The following is an 18,331-nucleotide window of genomic DNA, read 5'->3' on the forward strand; positions in this document are numbered from 1 at the left end:
AAGTACTGGAAAAGTACAATATAAAGGTACACAGACACTTAATGTCAGCTCTGTTTAATATACTTTTAACCAATATGGTCCCATGGTCTACACATCAATGAACAGGATTAAAATGGATACTGAAAAGAAAGCAACATTTTTTTCTTAACAGTGAAGAACAAGTATGAAATTTTAAAACAATGTGGCTTAGGTGTATACAATCTTATTATCTGTCATATTATGTAATTTTTTTAGGAAATCATTACAATTCTGTATAAACATCTGCTTTATATGGCTCCTTTCTTTTCACATTTTCAGACCACTATATTCTTTCTTGGTCTTCCCCTTCGCTTCCCTGAGCTCTTACCACTCTTCTGGCTACTGTACTTCTTTTTCTTTCTTTCTTCTGGGTCAAAATCAGAGTCACTGTCAGAATTTGTGCTCTTCCTCTCTTTCTTGCTCTTTGCCTCTTCTTTCTCTGTTGTGTCAAAGGATGTGTGACTGTCAGTCTGCTCATCCTCACTTTCCTCATCACTGCAACGAGTTCTCTTTAACTTCTGAAGCTTTACTTTGGTATTCTTAGTGTCTGATCCCCGGCCTTCCCCAGTGCCTGTTGCACTGCTCTTTGGCCTTCCTATGGGTCGACCAGTGCTTCTCCTTTTCTTTTTCTTTTTAGGTACGCCTGTTCTATCATTCTGCACCTCAGAATCTGTATAATCTTCTTCCTCTACATCGTCATGCTCTGAGTCTGAGCCTCTTTTATTCCCGTTCTCCTGAGCATCACCACTGACATCGGCCCTTTTGTTTATCCTCTTCTTCTTTCGTTCACATCCAGAGCTGGATGTGTGGTAACGCTGCATATGACTCTTCAAACTCACGTTGTGATTGAAACTTTTGTCACAATGCTGACACTTATAAGGCCTCTCCCCTGTGTGCAGGCGCATGTGGGATTTGAGGTGGCCCGCCTGGTTGAAGCCACGTTGACACACTGAACACTTAAATGGCTTCAATCCTGTATGCACAACTTCATGTCTCTGGAGATTAAGGAGCGAGACAAATTCAATATCACAGATGTTACATTTAAACTTCCTGGGGCCTCCATGATCTTTCAGGTGAATTCGGCGGTCTTTATTGGTGGCAAAAGTCTCTGAACATTCTGGACATTTGTAAGGTTTTCCTTGAGTCAGATGGATCTGCTCATGAGTGATTTTGTCCACTTTTGTTTTGAATGTAACATGGCAGTATTTGCACCGATGCTCATAGTTGTCATCGTGGACTCTGCTATGAGTGTTTAGAGCAGTCTCACTGACACATCTCTTGCCACAAATGTTGCAAGAATAGGGTTTAATTTTATGCTCACAAGTGTGAGGCTTCAATTTATTGAAAAATATTCCACACTCTGTGCAGAGCTGACTGTGTTTGGGGGCAGGATTATCATCATCTTCGTATTCACTTTCCTCATCAGATTCACTTTGAAGCTCTTCAGCCACTAAAGTCTCCACTGCTGGATTCCATTCTTCATCTGAATCCATGTCACCTTCATCACTGGATTCGGTTTCATCCATTGGATCACTTTGCTCATCGATAACAGCAATAATCTCAGAGACACCAGTGACGTTGCTGTTGTCATCTGTTGGCACTTCCTGTGAAAGAAAATCATGACAAGAATGGGTAGCAGGAACATTTAACATTTAATGATTTGAATATCACAGCCAAACAAAGAGGTGCAAGCAATGAACACATTATGATTTTTGATACTAACTGACCAATCTAAGCCAGCACAAAGATGAACTGTAAGCATGTTCATATTGCAAAAACATATTTTAAGAGTGATATAATTGTGAAATAGACAAAATATTGGACAGTGTAGATTGTGCATGATTTTAGCTTCAAAACTTTCTACATTGCAGAAATATATTAAAATATGTTAAACTCTTGAGCTAGAAGGGGTATGTCTGACTATTTAAGTCCTACCTGTTGGGTCTCTGGAGTCACATCTATGCCTCCTGTCAGGTGAGCTGTTGGGACACTAGCATTGACCTGGCTCTTCCACTGGTTTCTGTATTCACATTCAAGGCACTGTTGGTTCACGATGATGAGAATCCCATGGGTGACCTTCTCCAGCTTCACTTTAGACCCACATAAAGGGCACTTGCAGTTAAACAACTTGAGGAGTCGTTTTTCATTCACAACATACTGCCCTTTCTTCTGAAGAAGTGCAGCCCTAATGAAAGAATTTAAATGAAACATTGTGAGATGCAGCTTTAAAAAGCCAACCTGATGTGATAAAAAAACAAAACCAACAATCAAAAAAAGTTTAACTTACTTTTCCCTGATAACATCAAGGTTCTTAATTTTTTGTAGCATCTGACCATAATCACACATGAAAGCATCTGAAGTATCGGAACATGAGTCATCACTTGGTGCTGGGCTTCCTTGGGCAGCTGCAAGTTTAAAGTTCATCATTTACATGTAAAGAAAATAGTTGAGTCAATACCCACTTCGTTTTTAAACATACTAATGTAATGTTTCTTACCCGCTGAGGTTGAAGATTCTTCAGAATAGTAAGTTGGACTGTCACATGTTTTAAGTTGATCACACAGAGCAGATACTTCTTTCGTGTCCACAGGTTCCTACACAAAGTAAAAGCTTGTTGTTAAAGGGGCCATATTATAAAAAACTATTTTTCAGTGCTTTTGCATATATATTTGGGTGTCTCATGTGCCTACTAACACACAAACAGAGAAATAAGACAACCCAGTCAGTCAGTTTGGTGTGGGCTGGCTTGCTCTGTACTCTTGTGATTCGACAGGCCATTCAGATTTGATGCCCTTCTTACATCACATGGGGCGAAGCTAAACTAAACTAAGGGCGAAAAATTTGTGCATATCGTAGAGTTGGACTGGGGGATAGAGCCACTGCTTGCCAACAGACGGCTGTTGAGCCCCGGCGAGTTCTGCAGGTGAGAGCCAGCTGGAAGGCAGAACCAGAGAGTTCTGCGCTGCAGCTGCTGTCGTCTTATCTTCTGGGGGAATAAACACCTGATTCTGCTCTGATCCAGAGCTACGGAGCCCCTAAAGGGACATGGGGAAAAATTTTTTTTAGATATGTTTCTCGTGCGCACGAGAAAATTTCTAGTGCTTACGAGATACTACTTTTTCGTGCGCACAAGAAAACATCTTGTGCTCACACGAAATGTTCTCGTGCGCACGAGAAAGCATTGGATGCGCGCGCATGTTTTGTGGGAGATCTGGGAACTGGGAAATGCCAGTTCAGGAGTTAATTCGGCTGTATTTCGAACGAGGACTTCATTGTAAGGACATTGCTGCTTTGCTTGCAAGTCGTCATCGCTATGTTGTGTCTGAAAGACATTTAACACGAATTTTGAAGGCATGTAGTCTGTTTCAGCGCAAGGGATACTCCCCTTTGGATCGTGTGGTTGATTTCATTCACCAACAGTTACAAACAAGTGGCCAGCTGTGTGGGTATAGGTGGATGTACACTAAATGCAAGGAGAATGGATTACACATCAAGAAAGAATAGGGACGCTTAATTCTTAAAGAACTTGACCCAAGGGATGTTGAACTCAGAAGAAGGAGGCGGCTCCATCGTCGAAACTATTTTGCAAAAGGGCCCAATTATATTTGCCACTTTGACTCTTATGACAAACTGAAACCATTTGGTATCTGTATAAACGGCTGTATTGACGGATTTTCCCGGACAATTATCTGGATGAATGCATTTACGACCAGCAGTGACCCAAAAATCATTGGAGGCTACTATATGGAGGCAGTCCAGAAATTTGGTGGTTGTCCAAAAATTGTCAGAGGCGACCAGGGCACTGAAAATGTTAAAGTCAGAGACTTTCAGCATTTTCTCCGTCGTAACATTCATGACGGCTCTGATATTGACAGCTACATCGAAGGGGCAAGCACAGCAAATCAGCGCATAGAGAGTTGGTGGGGTTTCCTCAGAAAGGAATCAATGGAGTTCTACATCTCTCTGTTCACTGACCTGAAGGACCGTGGTTTGTTCGGTGGTACATATTTGGACCGAGGTCTAATTTAGTTCTGCTTTATGAGTATCATTCAGGTAAGCTACAATGCATCTATTTTCATCCTAAATTGAGGCCCACAAATGTTCGTTTTTTCTTTTAACATCCTCCCATGAGCGAACACTGGTTGTGAATATTAGGACTTGTGTCTCATCATGTCCATCTGTCTTCTTAAGCACTGTCATCGGTGTCCTACAATAGCCTATTAATTCATAATCAGTGTTGGGGGGTTAGGTAGGCCTAATTTAATTACAAAATAAACAAAATTGTAATCCCTTACATTACTGGAGAAAAATGTTTAGGCTTAGGCCTATTAATTTACAGTTACTTATGTAAAATTCATGATCAAGATTTTAGTTACATCTGAAAATTTTCAGCAAAAGCCTAAAGCTATTTTATTTTTGTTGCTTGGTGTATCTTCTTCTTGATCGCGTTTCTTCAAATAACTATAATCTGTCTTTACTTAACACTCAACTTCTAGATGTATTATGTTGAACGTTACCGCTGTGAAACAATCATAAAATTGATTAAGTTAGTTTCAGGTTGAACTTTTGACAGCTGTTCGGATATTCATTGTGGGTTCAACAGTGTTAAATATTCACCCTGAAACTCACTTCACCAGTGTCCTGTAGTCTAATCTCTCTCAGCGGGTAGAGCTGTCTCCATACAGACACAGACATACAGAAGAAGAGTTGTGACAACTTCACTCATTTAACTATTCGCATGAAATAACGTCTCATCATATAATAGTGATTTTTCCCCCAGTACAAGCATAGTGGGCAGCAAACACTGTTTTTATTAATTTATTTATTAAATTATTTATGCTGGTCCTTTTCCACTGAATTTCTCCTAACTTCATCAAAAACTTCAAGATTTAACATGATTTATTTCAAGTCATCTCATAACTTACTTAAGGAGCGCATGATGAGAATAACAAATTGCATATTAATTAACTTTTCTTTCTCTCTATACTATGTTTCCAGGGTGAATTAGACGAGACCATCCATGTGTGGGATTCACATGTCATCAGACCATCAAAGAATGACAGGGTGCCCAGTGGTCGCCCCCGAATCATGTACATGTTCCCAGAACTCTACACAACTTATAACTGCATTTCCCCAGTGGACAGAACTGATGCACAGTTGTGTCAGAGTAACTGCACATTTCGACCAGCAGTGCCATGTGACACAGACATCTACAACATCTGCAACATTCTGATGGCAGAGTCACAGCTGCATCTTCCAGCTGATGCTTATCAAGCATTGGATTTGTACCTGCATTTGAGGAATGAGATAACATCCGCTCTCTAATTTGAGATGGATTATTATTCAGATTATTCAGGGGTACAACATGTGCACACTGACTACACTGGAACAGTGCTATGCCACAGACATGAAGAACATTTGCAGCAATATTGAGGGGCAAAAAGGATTGATATGTCACTATATGCACACTGACTACAAAGACAAACAACAAGGCAGGACATGAAAGAGGAACTTAATATTTATTTGAGAATATTATGCTCTTCGTAGTTAACTGTCAGTATATTTACCATATGAGGCTCAAAGAAAAACAGCCATTTGAAATGGTACTGTATGTGCATTGAACAGGTATTTCTTTGTTGAATGCTGACGAAAATGCTGAATGATGAACTTCATTCAGAATAACAATTGCATTGCACATGAAAATGTAATAATTGTACAAAAAGGGACACTCACCTGTGACAGCAGACCCTACTGACTTATCAAAATTATGAATCTTTAACCGTCTTGTGGAAAATTTCAATCTCAGTGTTCTAACAAATTACAGAAAAATCATTTACAATAAGAAAATCAAAAAATCAAAAAATGTCAACTGTTTCTGTTTTAATAAGAACAATAAATGAACAATGCTTCAAGGATTTAAATCTAAATAAATGTAAATCTGTAGAAACAGTTTTGCTTCAGACAAATGCCATAATAATCTCAGTGTAGAAGAGGGATGTGCAAGATCCTTTGCATTCACTACACAATATCCATTGTAAAGCAGTCGCCAGACAAGACATTATCAAATTCTTTACGAAACTCAGGGTATGAGCTGTAGGTGTATGGTAACTCAAGAACTGCTCCACATGTGTGTGCTACAGGCCTGCGACTTAAACCACACAATGCATTAAAAGTTACTTCGATTGTGTCTTTGCACAGCACAGTAGATCCTGTGCAGAAGCGTAAGAAGATCTCCAGTCTTCTTTGGTCGATGCTTCTCACATACCGTAGCAGGTGGTTAAGAGCAGTCTGCTCTTGTGGATTTAGGCTTTCAGTTGATGGTTTTATCATCTGGGCCACTTTCTTGTTAGTTGGCCTCTTAGATTCATAGAGCTCCATTATGTTGTCTTTGGTTATGAGCGTTGGCATAGCATTGTGAACACTAGAGTGGAAACAGTCAATTATGAACTTTGGCTCTTGAAGAAGAGCTTTGTGTGCCATTGTTAAAATGGCAGCCCGTAAGTTGTCTTTAGGGGGCAGGCAGTGTGAGCCCATTCTTGAGAAGACATCGAGTAAGTCCTCCTCAACAGTTTCATCAATGTTGCCCTGTAGTGCTTTTTCAAGCGACGCACGCTCATTCTCTGAAAGAAATCTGGCAAATGACATCATCAAGAGTTCTTCATCCACTGAGCTAACTCCTTGACAACAGGCAAGAACAAAGGCTGGTGACAGTCTGATTGGTAGGATTTTGTGGTCCAGGTATCCTTTCAACCACACTCTTCCGAGAGCTTGCCATTTCTTCTCAGAATAGTCTGGTCGTAGTCTGGGTACTCGTTCATCTTCCCCTTCACACTGGTCCAAGAAATGGTCCCAGAATGCGGAGTACGCCTCTCTTGACACACGATCACTGTCCATAGCTTTCTCATTTGTAAACTCCATTCTTAGACTAGCATTCAGTACTTTTGGATCCATGAAGACATTAAGGACATCATCAACTATGTTTACTCGTCTTAATTTCAAAAGGAGGATTTCTTTGTCAAAAGGATCTGGTGATGCTGGAAGACAGCTTGATGATACAGGTCCATCATTGAATGTAAAGTGCTGCAAGATATTTTAAAAAGGTAATTAGGTGTGATTATTCATTGATTAATCACTTAGTGAACAGAAAAAGAATCAAAGATTTTGACAATCAATATATCAATTAGCATGCAAAAATGGTGATAATGTTGTGGTTTTAGATTTGCTGCTTTTCTATTTCATACTATGATGCATGAAATTGGAAATTGGTTTTGGAATGTTTGGATGCAAAATGAATTTAAAAACATAAGCTTGGGGTGAGAGAACTTGGGATGGTAATGTTACAGTTCTTGTACATTTTATAGACAGAATAATGAATAAGAAAAACTCTTTAAAGTAATTGACAATGGCACTAATAATTTTACAGTACTGTTAGAACTTAGTTCTACATTGTACCTGCATGCTGCTCAAATCATGTGGATTCATGGGAAGGGTGGTGTCTTGATTATCACTATCATCACCAACAATGGGTCCAAAGTTCACTTCAAAGTCCTCAAGAGATTGTTGAATGGCAGGACCAAGAGGGGAATCTGAGACATCACTTACCAACTGGTCTGCATCTTGATTTGGCACAGGCTTTAAACAGTCATCTTCAGATCCATGCCTTCTTGTTGACTGCTGAGTATGACTGCCAACATCATCAGAAGGTCGTGGATGCAGGACCTCTGTGTTACCCATCTCAGAAGTTGCTGATCTTGATTGGCTGATTGTCTCTCCTCTCTATTGATAATTAAATATAAAAAACAACAAAACAAACAAATGTATTATCATTAATGTGTAATTATTATATTATCTATGTTTTTGAATCATCTGATCCAAGCTGTTATGTGTATTCATGTGATTATAACACCCTGCACCTGAGTACATTTTTTGGTGTATGCATTTTGACTTAATGTAGCATTAAACTCAAAACCGTTCACAGACTCCCATCTTAACTGCAGTTAAAATTTAAGATGGATTTACAACTTGCAACAAAATTGTGGTCTCTTAAAGGCCATTTCTGTGTCCTCATAGACTTCACTTGTGATTTATTATAAACATAGCTGCTGTGTCACGCAGATGTAACTCAAATGCCACTACAGGAAACTATAACTTTTGATTAATCAATTTTTGTTTGAATTTTAAGGAATACTGAACATTTTGGTACAAAAAAATCTTCAGACAATACAAGTTCTGTACTGTATAGCACAGAAAAAATGCAATACTAGGGCTTACTTTTTCATGGTTTTTCTGCATTGAGCCACTGGGAGCTAGATCTAAATCAGAGGAGCTCTCTGGATGATCCACTTGATGACGTCTCCTGGTCTTGTTCCTCAAGGATCGTGTCTTCATTGTCCTAGCCTATAAAAAAGTCAGCAAATCAGTAAATTATGGGCTTATACAGACTTGACATCTGTATATCTGTGAATGTACAGGTCACATTGAATAAGAGCACAGGTAGGAAAGCTAAGGTGAAACTTATTAAATTGGCTACTCTTTGAGAACAATAAATATGTATCAAATGCATATCTTTTTACAGCATACATCATACTCAGCATATGAGACAGGTGTGGTATACGACCACACCAACCATAAAGGAAGCCATTAATTCTACTTATAGTGCAGCATTTTCACCCACAATCTGCGCCGTTTTAAAACCATAGCAATAAACAACCAATCAATATAAATTAAATATCTACAGTAGCCTATGTATTGATACCACAAATGTGGCAGAAGATAAATTACCTTCATTGGCCTCTTATGTGTTGGCTCGAAGTCCGATGATTCATCTGAGAGGAGTATAATGTCTTTAGCCTTGGTGGTTGTGTAGATGCGCAGCATTCGTAGTTTAGTCTGTTCGTACAGCTGGCCCACCGTGACTTCATGGGGCACAAAATTGTGACTGTAATCACAAATGTCAAACTCGAAGTCTTCCATTGGTCCTTTGGATGAATGCCCATTTGGAAAAAATAAGCCTTTGCCTGTCTCCACCAGTTCACCCATAGTCACTGATTTCTGGACCGACAGATTCCGTGTTCCTCCTCCTTTTCTCGTTCTGACCTGGTGATAAGTTCCGCTCTCAAAGTGGAGCCATCCCATTTCAACCCGCCGGGTGACTTTGGCTGCATGTTTATTGCCAATACCGGGGCCTTGTGTGTCACTGTTAGCAGGAGTTCTTAATCTGTCTCTTAATTTCTGCATGAGAGAGGACTTCACTGTCTCTACTCCTCCCGACTCTTCGTTTGTCACAGTTCCTTGACGACAAAATGCTCTGAGCGCAAGTCGGTCCCCATATCTTACGATATACTGGCTTAACTCCTGTCTGTCTGTCCCATCTGTCATAACACCTATGACGTTGATGTCGATCTGTAAAATGCAAGGCAAACGTTTGCAAAATTATACTGCCTACAGAAAGCTAGCAACATTAAATGTAGGCTATTGCTTACTTTATGTGAAAGTTAACAATTTTCCTCACCTTGTCATCTTTTAGTTGGTTGATGACACTATCAGGTATATTCCGCATTTTCAGGAACGAGAATAAATCTACTTCTGCTGCCATCCTTTGTGCTTGTCTTGGAGGCTTAATCACAGCATGCACAACTCCTACTGTTGATTATGTTGATCTCGTGCTCACAAGATGTTTTTCTTGTGCGCACGAAGAAGTATCTCGTGTGCACGAGAAACATATCTAAAAAAAAAATTTCCCCCATGTCCCTTTAAGGGCTCCGTACAGAAGTTTGTTTTTTAAACTTTTGGGATTAAGTGGATTTGTCTTAAATGCCGGTGAGTTTATATAATTTTAAAGTTATGAAAAACGCAAATATCTATGTGTATAAACAATATTGTCACTGCCGATTTATGCCTTTATATGACGTTACTTTGAGTGTGGATGGAGCAGCTACAGTGTTAGCATGCCTCTGATTGATCTGAACTCCATTCAGAAAACAAGCATTTTAAAAAGTTGTTTGCGTGTCATAATGTGGACAGACCTGTCAAAGGATAAACTGACTTTTTACAAACTGACATCATTATGTAGTTATTTTGGCATCCTTTTGATCCATTTATTGCAATTAATTCACAGCAAAATCGAAGTTTATTTACACTCAAACCGGCCGTTCTGAAGAGGGCTGTTTAGACAGGATGAGAAATCTGCGGTGGCGCTTGATCCTTGTGGTATTCGGACCAAAGCGCGTCAGATACATTTTATTAAGACTCCAGGGAACTGTGTTAACTTGTGGAAAAGGGGTATAATATGAAACAAAAGGAACATAAAATATATCTTAAGTGCTGTGTGGTTTCCATCAAAACACCTTACAATACCATGATTTTATATAAAAAACATGAGAAAGAGGAATATTTGCACTGACTGCTAAATTGTCACAATAGACTAAAATGTGGACAGTGAGAAAAACACAATCAACAGCACTATAGGGCTATGCCAGTAAAGGCAAATTAGACGCCAGTCAGTACAAACATTTCACCTGGAAAAACACTACTGTTGATTTTCATATGAAAATAAAAGGATATGTATCTCTTTCATAAACTACATGGTGCATACAGCACTCCTGTTATTATTCTTCATGCGTGTTTCTGATGAGATAATTGAGTGATTTGTGATAAATAAATGTAATTATATATTAACAGCCACTGAAAGCAGCTTATGTCAATAAAAACAGCGTGCAACACTCAAAGTGAGAATGAACTCCGCCCACTCAGCCGGATTCGTGTTTAAAAACAAACCAACCCGACACGAAAAAATGTCAAAACGTAGTTTGTAGCATCCGGAAAATGTGCTGTGACGGTAGGAAAAGAAACAAAATGTGTCTTGGAGTAGTTTGTCAAAGAAAACTTACTCACCTCACGTTTAGGGCTCACATGGTCCAGGTCAGGTTCTATTGGCTCAGACTTGAAAAACAGTGATGGAACGGCTCTGGGCTTCAGGTGGACCGTGTCAGTCAGGGATTCATAGCAGTCACTTGCAAAGTGTTCGATACAAATAGTGATATCAGTCCAGCACGATTCTTTAAAACGTTGCCCATTGACTTCGGCAAGAAACTGGACCCAATCCAGCCTCTTCTCTGGATCTTCTGGTAACTTGAAGCGTTGCGCACTGCGACGCCACGAATCGCAACCGACAACGGAGCACATCCCGGGTTCAGGTTTTGTTCCTGCGCCTCTAGAAGTGGTCTGCCGGCGTTATAGTTACAGTTTTCGGGGACTGGAAGATAGACCTCGGCCTTCTAATGTAAACAACAGTGATAAGTTAAGAGGTGGCCATTTCTGGTACGACAGTGGCGCGCAGTGATGAGACCGGAATAGGCGGGGCTCTGTTGCAGGGTTCGCGCGGTTTCATATACAACATATCCCGGCTTAAAGGGATAGTTCGGAATTTTCGAAGTGGAGTTGTATGAGGTAGTTATCCATATTTAATGTATCACCTGCAGTAGATTTGGAATAGGAATACCAGGAATACTAGCACGGAAGCTAATCACTGTAACCTACTGCTATGGACGGGGCCAGCAGCAAAACGTATTTTAACCACCCAAAAAAATCATTATCAGAGTAAGTGATGCTATATTTAGAATATTTTTCACTGCTTTACCTTACCATCAGACAGCCATATCCTTTGGCACAGCTGATCTGCGGTCTAATACAGTCCATGGTATGCATAGGAAAAAGGAAGTTTTACAGTTGAAAAAATTTAAGGAAAGGACTGTCCGATGGCAAGGTAAAGCGGTGAAAATATTCTAAATATAGCGTACACTTAAACTGATATTGATTTTTTTTTAGGTGGCTAAAAGACGTTTTGCTGCTGGCCTCGTCCACAGCAGTACAGTGCTTAGCTTCCGTCCCGTTACTCCTGCCTACTCTCGAAGTTGGTGGTGCCCACCCAAATTGACTGCAGGTAATACACTGATTATGGGTAACTACCTCATATAACACCACTTCAAATCCAAACTATCCCTTTAAGACTCATCTTTTGATTTTAATGGGTTGGAAAACAGCTTTCGGGTGCATTACCGCCACCCACTGATCTGGAGTGGGGGCTAAAGTGTGGCCTCTCTCTTAAGATTTCAACCAAACAAAGAATTACAATCAAAACAATAAACAAAATAGTCATAATTAAACAAAGGGCACTAAAGAACAATTTAAGATTCAATACAAAATAGAGAATTTAAAGCAGAGTGGGAAACGGGTGGGACAGGGTCATTATTATTTTATTTAGTCAGTGCAGATTTTAGTTTAAATATGGCAGTAATGCAACATTGTGGATGCCAACCACAACTAAAAACCACGAAGGTTCAATACATGAGATACCTTTTGCCTATAAATTATTGAGATTTTGATCCTTCGATTTTTCTAATATGAGGCCATTGAGAAAGCTGCTTAACTAATTTTATCTGGAATAATTCATTAAAATTAGCATGGTAACTTTAAAAATGTTATTACACTATGCTGTGGGCATCACAAACTACATTCAGTTAACCCCTATTGTTGTAATGAGTAGAGGCAGATATATCAGACAGGAATATCTTTTTTAAAAATTATCTGCATGACTAGATAACACCACAGGAGTGAGAAAATTGGCTTTTTTTTAAACATGTAGGTCAACTGACACTTCTATTAAGTTTTGGGCAATATAATGGTGAATATAGTGTAAATCTGAATAATGTAGATTCCTATTTTTCCTAACAGCATGGCTGTATTGCTCTTACCTGGTGGTCATTTGTCACAAAACATTAACATTTTCCAGCCCTGTTGCCATAAAAATGTTAAAATACACACCAAATCTTCCAGAGATCAACCATTCCCCACAAAAGATGACCTGTGATGTGACGCCTCTCAGCAGCTTGTGTGTAGCTTTCAACCATCATTACATATAGTTCATGTATTATGGAAGAAAAATTATTGGCAAGTTACAATACAAAGCAACACAGACGCTTATTGTCAGCTCTGTTTAATATACTTTTAACCAATATGGTCCCATGGTCTACACATCAATGAAGAGGATTAAAATGTATATCAAAATCAAAGCAACATTTTTTCTTAACAGTGAAGAACAAGTATGAAATTTTAAAACAACCTGGCTTAGGTGTACATAGGAGTATTATCTGTCATATGTAATTTTTTTAGGAAATCATTACAATTCTGTTTAAACATCCACTTTATATGGCTCCTTTCTTTTCATATTTTCAGACCACTATATTCTTTCTTGGTCTTCCCCTTCGCTTCCCTGAGCTCTTACCACTCTTCGGGCTGCTGTGCCTCTGTTTCTTTCTCTCTTCTGGGTCAAAATCAGAGTCGTCAGAATTTGTGCTCTTCCTCGCTTTCTTGCTCTTTGCCTCTTCTTTCTCTGCTGTGTCAAAGGATGTGTGACTGTCAGTCTGCTCGTCCTCACTTTCCTCATCACTGCAACGAGTTCTCTTTAACTTCTGAAGCTTTACTTTGGCTTTCTTAGTGTTTGATCCCCGGCCTTCCCCGGTGCCTGTTGCACTGCTCTTTGGCCTTCCTATGGGTCGACCTGTGCTTCTCATTTTCTTTTTAGGTACGCCTGTTCTATCATTCCGCACATCCGAATCTGTATCATCTTCATCCTCTACATTGCCCTGCTCTGAGTCTGAGCCTCTCTTACTCCCGTTCTCCTGAGCATCACCACTGCCATCAGCCCTCTTGTTTATCTCCTCCTCCTTTTGTTCACATCCAGAACTGGATGTGTGGTAACGCTGCACATGACTCTTCAAACTCACATTGTGATTGAAGCGTTTATCACAATGCTGACACTTATAAGGCCTCTCCCCTGTGTGCAGGCGCATGTGGGATTTGAGGTGGCCCGCCTGGTTGAAGCCACGTTGGCAGACTGAACACTTAAATGGCCTCAATCCTGTATGCACAACTTTGTGTCTCTGGAGATTAAGGGGCGAGAGAAATTCAATCCCACAGATGTCACATTTTAACTGCCTGGGGCCTCTGTGATCTTCCAGGTGAATTCGGCGGTCTTTATTGGTGGCAAATGTCTCTGAACAGTCTGGACATTTATATGGTTTTCCTTGAGTTAGGTGGATCTTCTCGTGAGTCATTTTGTCCCCTTTTGTTTTGAATGTAACATGGCAGTATTTGCACCGATGCTCATAGTTGTCATCGTGGACTCTGCCGTGAGAGTTTAGAGCAGTCTCACTGACACATCTCTTGCCACAAGTGTTGCAAGAATAGGGTTTAATTTTATGCTCACAAGTGTGAGACCTCCATTTGTTGAAAAACTTCCCACACTCTGTGCAGAGTTGACTGTGTTGGGAGGGAAGAGGAGGATAATCATCTTCTTCAATCTCTTCACTTTCATCTTCGTCATCAGATTCCTTTGGACGCTCTTTGGATGCCAAAAATTTATTTAGTGGCTTCCATTCTTCATCTGAATCAACTTCATCTTCATCACTTGATTCACTTTCATCCACTGGATCACTTTGCTCATCGATAACAGTAACAATCTCAGAGACAGCTGTGATGCTGCCGTGGTTGTCATCTGTTGGCACCGTCTGTGAAAGAGACGATGACAAGAATGGGTAGTAGGAACATTTAACATTTTTAAAGTCTGTACCACACAGTTAGTGTTTTAATGTTATGCCTAAAAAAAAGAGGTGCAAGATACAAAATTAACAGTTTATAAAAGAAAAAATGACCCAGAAGCCATGTTTAAAATATTGCAAAAATATTTAAAACAATGAAAGAATAAGGTCTTGGTGGGACTTTTTTTCAGAACAAATTTAGCAGTACTTTTTGCATTGAGTCTGATCTCAAGCCCTGATATTAGCTACAGCGGCTGGTTGTGAACACAGCACAATGGTAGGTAACTCAGCCTCATTGTAGCTAATGTTAAAATAACTAGCAGAGGCAAGTTAGTTTCTCTACACTAAGTTATGACTGGCTGCTGCCATGGCTGTGATAGTAACAGGCTCTGGCTATGGATGTGTCTGTGATTCTTACATGCTTGTGTGTTTGAGCACTGCTGTTATTATGGCTATGGTTGTAGTTACAGCTGTGGCTGTAGCTGTCATGATTAACAAGGCTGTGAATATACATTTGTTTCTAATAGGTGTACACTGACTACATTCAGTGGCTATTGTGCAGGTGCAGTAAACTGACATGGTTGTGCTGAATGAGTGTTAGAGTAAAGCTACTCCTGAACTCCTGTGGTGTATATTGGTAACAAATCTGCAATATCTGAGAGAAGGAGTGTCTGGCTTTATAATGATTTCTTAGTCAATGTTACTGTTTTAGGTATTACAAAAAGTAGGGACACTTGCCACAGCCACAGCTCTAACCATAGCCATTGTCATAGCTACAGCCATAGAAATAGCCACAGGGAAGACCATAGCCAGAACCACACCTCCAGCCTAGCTTCAGCCATAGCTATAACCACAGCTACGATTGGCTTTCCAGTGCCCAACCCAAAGCCAGGCATACATGTATATGTGGTCACAGCCAGTGGCTGTGTTGGAAATATCTTGTATCTATATTCATTGTAATATTCATTACGAGGTAACATATAAGTGTGGTGAGAGAATGCGGGGGAAAAAAGGGAATAAAAAAGTAGTTCAGAAGAAAATTCCCAACTCCATATGAAATAAACAATACTAGACAGTGTTGAGCATTTTTCTTGTAGACATTTTCTTGAAATCACAATTAAAAAGTATTCAAAAAGTAAAGTGAACTGTTGAGTTACACTGGAGTGTGTCTGATTATGGTGTAATATGTCTACCTGTTGGGTCTCTGAAGTTACAGCAGTGCCTCCTGTCAGGTGTTTATCTTCAGCTGTTGGGTCACTAGCATTGACCTGGCTTTTCCACTGGTTTCTGTACTCACACTGAAGGCACTGTTGGTTCAAGATGAGGAGGACCCCACTGGTGACCTCCATATGAAGTTTCCCGCCACATAATGGGCATGTGCTGCTGAACAACTGGAGGAGGCGTTTTTCATTCACAATATACTTTCCTTTCATCTTTAGAAGTGTAACTCTAAAAAGCAAGGAAATATTGTGAGATATGGGATTAAAAAAACAAGCTGATGCAAAAAAAGTAGGCAAAGCAAAAACATGAAGAAAACATACTTTTCCTTGATCACATCAATGTTCACATGGTTTTGTTTCAGCTGGCTGTATAGGGATATAAAAGCATCGGTTGAACATGAGACACCACACGGCACCACTGGAGTTTCTTGGGCAGCTGCAAATGAAATTTAAAGTTCATCATTTACGTGAAAAGAAATTGTGTTTTACAAAAAATGTGAACATATATCTACTTAATTTACACATTATAATGTAAGTTTTCTCACCCACTGAAGTTAGTGCTGACTCTGTGTCAAGTTGATCACACTGAGGAGCAATTTCCTCTGTTTCCACAGACTCCTAGAAAAAGTAACACAAATACAAGCTTCTAGTTAATCAAGAGCTACATGAGTTTGGATGATGTTTCTATAACAAGAACCACACAGTAACATTTGTTTTCAGTATGAAACCCTATATGAAACCTTTGCACTGACTGGACAATGTGACCACGGAGGTACTGACCAACTGTGTAGTGAATGGCCGCTTTAACATGTTGGCACAGTATCAACAGCACTAAACTAAGTCAATCATGGCAGGCACCTGTCAGTACAAGCAAGATTTCACCTGACACACAAGAAAGATGTAGAGACTACTGGTCAGTTTGCATAGAAAAATAATGCAGATCCGAACCTATTTTATGTAGAACGCATGTTGTGTAAAAGGAGAAGGACAATAAACTTCTGTTGCTGAGTGTTTCCTGTGTTGATAGTATATTTGTTCAAGTGGGCAGGACATATTGTACTGTTAAATGTGCATAAATGTGGATCCTATGGGTCAATTATTTGTGGCTATTTAATAGCTACTTATCTATGTCGAGGGAAAGAATTCTTATATATTTACTATATAAATTTCTAACAAATAGGATTCAAGGATTCATGAAGACATGAAATTGCGTTTCCCGGGCTTGGTGAAAGGGTAGCGTATATACTTTTTTAAAAAAAAACTTTAGAAGAATTTAAAAATTACAGTTAAAAACATTCATAAACTAAAGAAAGAATAAAGAATTTAAAGAATATATTGTGCAAGGATGATCTGGTACAGACTTTGGAAAAACGTGCAGCGTTCATGAACATGGATTTTTGCAAAAGATACACTCTATTAGATTAGTACTCTTGACATGACTGTTTGACAATTATTCCGTTAATTTCAGTTAGAAAAACAAACAATTAGCAGCGATTGAAAGCAACAAACTGAGAACGACTCCGCCCACTCAGTCGGATTTGCGTATAAAACAAACAAACCCTAAAGAAAACGTTATTTGTAGATTTTAGCGATTTGTTGTGTTGTGTAGCGTAGCTGGTGTCAAGAGAAAACAAATGTGGTGCTGGTTGGAGCCTGTGGTTGACTCACATCACATGTTTGGCTCTTCAGATCTGCATCAGGTTCGTCTGACTCTGGCTGGACACACAGTGATGGGACGGCTTCGGGCTTTAGCTGGACCGTACCACTCGGATGGCTCGGAGTCAGGTTTTCAAAACAATCATCTTTAAAGTGTTGCCTACAAATGGCGATATCGGTCCAGGACGACTCTTTAAAACGCTGCTTGTTAACCGTGGCGAGGAACTGAACCCACTCCAGCCTCCTCTCCGGGTCCTCGGGTAACTTGAATCGCTGGTTTGTGTCACCCGACGAAACGCATCCGACGACGGAGCACATCGCGGATTTAAATTGTGTCCCTCCAGTTGTTAAAGCGGCCGGGCGGCGTAAATATTATTCAGAAAGCCTGGAATAGGGTTTTCAGCTTGAACTATTTCCCAACTTCAGCATCAATTTGGCTAACTTATCTAGCCGCTATTGCTACAGTTGCGGTGGTGCCTAGTTAGCACGATTTGTTCTTCTTTGGTTTTACTGGCGGACTACAAACCAACGGCAAGGGTGCATACCCCCACCTACTGTACCGGAGTGTATAACATCATGGCTTTATATGGAAGTTATAATAAACCTTTTTCGTTTAAAGATGCCCTTCAGACATGTTTTAAGATGTATGAAAATATTCTACTTTGCACGTTAATTTGTGTCTGATATGTTTTTTCCACCAAAAAAGTTAAATTATCTATAAATATGCAAAAAAAAAATTGTTTGAAAAGTTTAACTACTGTAGGATGTGCATAGAAACTTTCCATTTTCCGCAGATCAATGTAAAAACAGTCTTCTAAACTCTGCATCATTCTGCACAGT

General features: G+C 39.7%; 2 protein-coding genes across 4 annotated transcripts; both read right to left on the bottom strand.

Annotated features, from left to right (window-relative positions):
* Nucleotides 1–21: 21 nt before the first annotated feature.
* On the bottom strand, nucleotides 22–12,041 carry LOC137194187 (uncharacterized). 3 transcript variants are annotated; one of them, XM_067605825.1, is made up of 5 exons: nucleotides 10,912–11,991; nucleotides 2,516–2,612; nucleotides 2,306–2,423; nucleotides 1,954–2,203; nucleotides 22–1,622 (listed from the first exon to the last, which is right to left on the bottom strand). In XM_067605825.1, the coding sequence occupies exons 1-5, from the start codon at nucleotides 11,200–11,202 to the stop codon at nucleotides 294–296; spliced, it is 2,085 nt and encodes a 694-aa protein (XP_067461926.1). In that variant the 5' UTR covers nucleotides 11,203–11,991; the 3' UTR covers nucleotides 22–293. The 3 variants fall into 3 exon arrangements, with proteins under 3 accessions (XP_067461926.1, XP_067461924.1, XP_067461925.1); XM_067605823.1 differs by lacking the exons at nucleotides 22–1,622; nucleotides 1,954–2,203; nucleotides 2,306–2,423; nucleotides 2,516–2,612 and adding exons at nucleotides 5,766–7,098; nucleotides 7,471–7,794; nucleotides 8,290–8,415; nucleotides 8,800–9,420 and having other exon boundaries at nucleotides 10,912–12,041; XM_067605824.1 differs by lacking the exons at nucleotides 22–1,622; nucleotides 1,954–2,203; nucleotides 2,306–2,423; nucleotides 2,516–2,612 and adding exons at nucleotides 5,767–7,098; nucleotides 7,621–7,794; nucleotides 8,290–8,415; nucleotides 8,800–9,420 and having other exon boundaries at nucleotides 10,912–12,038.
* A 955-nt stretch (nucleotides 12,042–12,996) lies between these two features.
* LOC137194189 (uncharacterized) lies at nucleotides 12,997–18,080 on the bottom strand. Its single transcript, XM_067605827.1, has 5 exons — nucleotides 17,504–18,080; nucleotides 16,381–16,453; nucleotides 16,157–16,271; nucleotides 15,809–16,064; nucleotides 12,997–14,585 (listed from the first exon to the last, which is right to left on the bottom strand). The coding sequence occupies exons 1-5, from the start codon at nucleotides 17,807–17,809 to the stop codon at nucleotides 13,248–13,250; spliced, it is 2,088 nt and encodes a 695-aa protein (XP_067461928.1). The 5' UTR covers nucleotides 17,810–18,080; the 3' UTR covers nucleotides 12,997–13,247.
* Between the last annotated feature and the right edge of the window lie 251 nt (nucleotides 18,081–18,331).

This window comes from Thunnus thynnus, chromosome 12, assembly GCF_963924715.1.
Source record: "Thunnus thynnus chromosome 12, fThuThy2.1, whole genome shotgun sequence".
NCBI classification, from domain to species: Eukaryota; Metazoa; Chordata; class Actinopteri; order Scombriformes; family Scombridae; genus Thunnus; species Thunnus thynnus.